This window comes from Coturnix japonica, chromosome 3 (genome assembly GCF_054131305.1).
Source record: "Coturnix japonica strain WE chromosome 3, WE-NBRP24, whole genome shotgun sequence".
Lineage (NCBI taxonomy): Eukaryota > Metazoa > Chordata > Aves > Galliformes > Phasianidae > Coturnix > Coturnix japonica.
Window position 1 is genome coordinate 75,292,802 of NC_140665.1, and position 6,000 is coordinate 75,298,801.

General features: G+C 41.5%; 1 protein-coding gene across 2 annotated transcripts in view; it reads left to right on the top strand.

Moving 5' to 3' along the window:
- LCA5 (lebercilin LCA5) overlaps nt 1–5,450 on the top strand; it is a 31,350-nt gene extending 25,900 nt beyond the window's left edge. For both annotated transcript variants that reach the window (XM_085541954.1, XM_085541955.1), the window contains one exon: nt 5,110–5,450. In XM_085541954.1, the coding sequence (XP_085398080.1) occupies nt 5,110–5,255 (146 nt within the window). In that variant the 3' untranslated portion in view covers nt 5,256–5,450. The remainder of the gene's footprint in view (nt 1–5,109) is intronic.
- The last annotated feature ends 550 nt before the right edge of the window (nt 5,451–6,000 follow it).

Consider the following 6,000-nt stretch of genomic DNA (forward strand, 5'->3'; position numbering starts at 1 on the left):
AACCCCTCTAGGACAAAGCAGCGTAGACAGTTCTGGTGCTTATAAAGGTTAAGGCTGGGGCTGTACCCTCAAGGCAGCCTCAACAGCAGATGAAGTTACTTTCCTTCCTACTGGAACACTCTTTGCACATCTCTTGCTGGCAGTTTGTCCCACAGACAGCAGCTCTTCACCTGCTTCTAACTCAGAGGTCTCCTAAAGGCAAGCACTTCTGCCTCTGGGCTTTCCACCACTTATAAACTACCTGCAGTTTGTGCTTTGTGTGCAGAAAAGAAAACAGTGAGAGCCAGTGCATGTGTGTGAGAAGCCTTAAAGCAGCACCAGTGTTGTACGCTTTTCCCAAGCCTTCCGCTTATCTCCTTTTTAGAGATCCTCCATTCCATCTCAGTCTGGCACTGTGCCCCACTGCAGTCATGCAAAACCCAATAGCACCCTGATCCCCTAAACCTCTTTATTTTCCAGAAAGAAACTTTCCTTCCTATTCCATGTTATGACCTTTGAATAGCTCCTACATAACCTGCAGGTGCACTTACTCCTAACCTCCTCTTTCAGTGTAACAGCATAGGAGCAGAAGGGAACCTTTTGATTAACAAATCCAGTCCTCTGCTCAGACATGAAACCGTGTCATATAATCTTTGGCTTAATCTGATTTAGCTCAGTCTGAACATAAGTTGGCTTTTGTGTCCTGTGCTTCCTTCTACCCAGCTGTTTTTGCTGCTTCAGTGATGAAAAAGCCTCCGACTTCCAGAATTACCCTGGTAATTCTTATTTGGCTCTCCACAAGCACCAAGGTATTTCTGCAGTGAAAAACTACCGCTTTGCTTCAGGAGGCTAAACAAGACAAGCTGCCTTTATCTTCTCTGGAAATTCAGGCTCCCCAGTCCCTTGCTGTCCTTACGATCCCCAGTTTTGTGTGGTTCTCTCCTTAGGAGCTAGTCAGGCAGAGGCAAATTGGTGCAGGTGTCTGCTAGTGTCGTTATTAGAGATGACTCTGAGATACAATAGAACGTGGATGAGAGTATCTTCAAAACTAAGGGAGCTAGGACTCAAGCACAAATTCTGTGCTTTATCTCTTAATTAGTAATAATTATTATTTATTATTGATTGTAGTGGTTTGCCCAAAACACTAATGAAAATGTAGCTGCAACTCCAAAGATCTGGTAATTTGATTAGGAGCTCTATTAAAATTTTATGACAATTACTTGAATATATCACAATTAAGAGTATAATTAAATAATTAAATGTACTCAAATGTATTGCAATTCCACGTATCTCTGATATCTAATGGAACCTATAGATCCAACTTATTGCTATTAGCCCTACTGTTTTTCACATGGACAGGCTTAATGCCTTTTGCACCCAGCTAATGTGATGACAAAGGACTGATGTGGTGAGCAATGGTTTCCCACTGCTTCTGTTGAAGCCAGAAATGTCATTTTTCAAGTAAACAGTGTCAGATGCAGAGCTCATAGAAGCCCCTGCTCTTACTCAGCATTCAGAGATCGCGTGAGCCCTTTAAGCCATCACTGTATGCTGGAGCTTCATGATTGGTTCATCATCTACTGTGACTCCTCAACTTCTTTTCTTTTCCCTAGGACATAATCCCTGCTCCCACAAGCACAAATGATGTTCTTTTCCCAAGTATGTAGCTATTTGGCTTCACTGTAAATGAATTCTCTTTGTTGGCTTGTGTTCACATCTGCTGGAGGGAAGAGAGCTCCTTTTTGTTACTTAGCAGTCCTCCAATTTTTGCTTTATTGGCAAACTTTATCAGCATTATTGTATTTCCTTCCAGCTCACTGATAAAAGTTAAATAACATGACGAGACGTGGCAACACACTGCAAATGCACTTCCTTTGATGATTCCCTCTGCATGCTGATGCCTGAGATCCATCAGTTAACTGGTTTTATCATCTACAATTTTAGTTGCAGTTGTGCTGAAGTATAATTGGTAACTATTGAAATCCCTTGTACGCACATATATTTTGTAACCTAAATTGGCGTTTCTGCATTTATCAACCAAATCTGTGGCATGACGTGACTGAAGATATATTGAACTATTTGAAAAAGTCTGATTGTTTCTTGTTGCTATCAATTCTGTGTCTCTCCTTTCGTTTGTTTAATAATGAAATCTCTTATCTGCAGTTCTGTTGTACTTATTAGAACCAATCATTGGCTGTCGGAGGCATGGTAAATTTTGTAATTCTTTGAATGCCTTTTATGTTCTTGTACATAACTACCTATTTTATCTGCCTGCTCCTATTACTGGATGGCCTTTTAAATTCACAGTATATGTCTAAAGAGAGTCTCCAATGCCATAAACCACTGTATTGCCTTCTTTCAGTTTGTGACAAGATGAGACTTTCAAAGTGTTTTTGTATAATCAGATGCCACAACACGGAAATAAGCTTCCAGGCCAGGCAGAGCTGATTTGAATAAATCCACTATCTTCCCATGTCTGTATCCCAGCAAATCTGGAGTCTACGCTTACGTAAATACATTTGATAGGTCTTAACACATAAAACTGCTGAATTCCCAGTTTTACTAGGAGGAAATGTTCACAGAATTCCCTGTCTTTTCATAGGTCCTTCATTCAAGCTCCTCTCCAGTGCTGGGGCTTGAGAGATGCCATGTGCTCCAGGTCACCCAGTGATCGGGTGAACTAATAGCCCTTAGAAATCAGACATCTAGGAGCTCTTGGTATTTCTGACAGAGGAATGAGCAGTTTTTAGTGTACATACAGTGCTTGTTAAAATGACTCCAGTGAAGCATTCTCTTTTGGGATGTGGGTGGCTGTCAGCAAAGTGCTAAGGTTTTGGCAACTGTTTTCTGCACACCTTTTTTTTTTCTCCCTGCATTTAAAAGGTATGCCATGTATTTAAAAGGATAGCCTAAGAGTAGGCTCTGCATTATTCTTGCCTGCCTCCCCTGAATCCTTTGTGTCAGCTTTGGACCATGGAGAGCCAGTAGCGTTCTTTTGCCTTGGGAAAGCCATCTGATACGATTGGAAAGACTTTCAGACCTCCACAGCAAAGCCAGGTGCCAAACATGACTGCCTTATCTTCCAGAGGCCATTCTGTGCAACACTGATAAAATCATTCAGTGTTTGCTCTGCATGGGAGAGCTTCTGCCTCTCAGGCTGTGCTGCTGTGATGTGGACAGGGCTGGGAGATGCTTCTGTGAGAGGCCATCTCTCCTCAGCACCAAAGAGGCTTCAAGAGGTGGGTCGAGGTCCTCTGGGGCTGCTGTGAGCAGGGTTAGGCCTCAGCTCAAGGGCTTCCTCAGGGGTTGGCTGGGTGAGGAAGGGCGTTCTGTATGGCAGGCTGAGCACCTGATGAGCAATCCAAATGGCTTTTGGAAGGGTGAAAGTCCAAACACGGGCTCCCAAGCTGGGCTATGCCATGAAGGACCTTAGGTCTGTAACAATTAAGGAAGTAATGGCCTTTTTGTTCTGACTTGGTGCGTCATGCAATGAGGTCTTGATCCTTCACTACAACTCCTAAGCAGTAAAGTAATGCAAATAATTAATAATAATAATGAGCTGGGTTTCATTACATGTCTTGCCCTGAGTAAAATCCCCTGTGAACAGTTACCGCCTGTGAGAATATTTAATGTCTTACTGCAGTCTGAAAATGTAGTGCAAATGGCAGTGTAATAAACCAAAGAACTTCATCAACTTCTAATTGAAATTAATGAGAACTGAACTAATGCCTTGTACATAAAAGAAGAGACTCCTTCCCCATCCTTAACAGCAGTTGGCTCTAGGGGTGGAGTGGTTCAGCTTGAGTTATCTTCTCTTGCCACCTCAAGCAATGATCTTATTGCAGAAAACCAGTCTTTCTGCAGCCGGACAGCAAATACCAGATGGAGGAGCTGTATTTTTCTCGGGATCCCTGCAGAATTAATCCACAATCCAGATCCTGTGGACGTATCAAATCCATGAGAAGTGACAGATTTCTCTATAGTGGGAGACGAGGAGCTGAAAAGAGATTCCTCTCCTGTGAGACCATTTTCTGCAGCACTCATTCAGAAGTTTAGGCACAGATCAAATCTTAACCAAAACAGATCATTAATTCAAGGGCATTTTATACTCTGCAATGGAGGTATATATGTTAGAGACAGCATCAGGCAAAAGCACTGTGTACTGAGGCATGCCACTGTGCTTCCCTAGACAGCCATGGAAGCCCTTTCCCATCCCCTGGCTGCAGACATGAGTAACAGGGGCACTTGGTAGCTGTCACTGAATTTTATTACCATGCCATAGCTCAGGCAAGTATGATTCTCCATCCCAGTATTTTGGTCATTCCACCTCACTTCATTGCAGCTGTTTCATGAGATTTTGTGGGTCATCTGTGAAGAGAAGAGTCATGGTGACGTACTGTAGTTTTCTACAGCAGACACAAATCAGGAGGATTGCATTTGGAGGCATATCATGAAATTTCAACAAGCAGGTTTAGAGAAGTCATCCTTCCTATGAGATCACTAAAGCTGCCATTGCCCATAAAGCATTTAAAAGACCCGAACAAACAGCTACTTAAGGTCCTCAGCTGTTTAATGCTGCATTTTGTTGTTCCTTTGTTGTTGTTGTTTTCTCCTCTACTTAATAGTTGCTATGCTGTGTTCTTTTTTCTCAGTGCCAGAAAAACATCCAGTCAAAGACTTGGAGAAATGATTCTATGTTTCTATAATTCAATTATTTTTTGAAATGGGGTATTTAAATTCTACTTCTGTCTAAAAACCTAGAGAGCGCTAAATATCTGCAAGGTTTTGGGTGACTGCAGTGTATGTGGATGGTTGGCTCATGAAAACGTATCTGGAAGGCTGAGTTTGAGTACCAGTCTTCACCTCAGATTCTGTTGTTTTCTTTCTTTTCATAGTATTCATGCTCACAACTTAGACAAATTAATCCTTTTTTATATACCATCAGTCTGCACTCCGGGTCTAATTTAGAGACCTGAAAACCAATGGAGAGCATTCTAAGCAAAGACTAAGAGCATTATCTAGACAAACAAAAGAGATGGAGATGTTGTATTACATTTTCTCATATCTGGATTCAGATGCTTTGCAACTACAACTTCTGTTTTCTGAAAATGATTAGTTTTCACCTTCCAGATACTTGGGAAGCGGTGCCCAGTCTGTGTGCTTCTCTCCAAAATATTTACTCGCTTGGAAGCAGAAATGCCTCGTCAAGGTTTCACAACAGAATTTACAACTGCTTGGTGGAGAAGGATGGTTTCTACGGTGATGTTATGTGCTAAGCAGGAACAAGCAGATTTACATATTAATCACAGGACAGCCAATACCATTCCCTGGTGAGTGCTTTTACTTTACCTGAGCTCACAGTTATTGGACTGATCCCAGCAGATTTGCCTTTATGGCAACATTTGCTTTTACCGTGACATCCCTTGAGTGTTCAGCCTCCATAAAAATAAATAAATTCTCGTTAAACTGTGCTAAGTTCATTACCAATTAATTTTATTTCACTATATGAAACTCTAAATAAAAAAGACAGGTTTATTTTAGGCTTTTAACAGACTGTTGTAGTTAATCATGTGCATCAGGCAAGAGGGTTGGTTGCTAAGAAAATTCTTTGGCAGGCTTCCATGGGATTTGTATATTATAGACAGAAAAAATACCAAATTGTTGTAAGTGCATCTGTTAATTTGAATAATGAAACAAACAAACACATAGACAATAGAACGATTTCCTGCTCAAGTTTTGAGTAAATGCCAACCTAGACCAGAAGTAACACACGTCTTAGCAATTTACAGGGCAGGTAATTTGACTCTGGAGTCCTGATTAAGATTTTTAACAAATTTAAATCCCCTTTTCTATGTGGACAAAACTTAAGGACCTCTGTTTGCCAGTGGCTGCCCTTGAACTGCTACACAGTGGCTCCAAGCATGAGCTCAGGGCTAAAATAGGTGTCGAAACCATTTGCAGAAACTGCCAGTGTGCTCATTACTTCCAGGAGAAATCTCAGCTGCATTTGCATTTAATGCT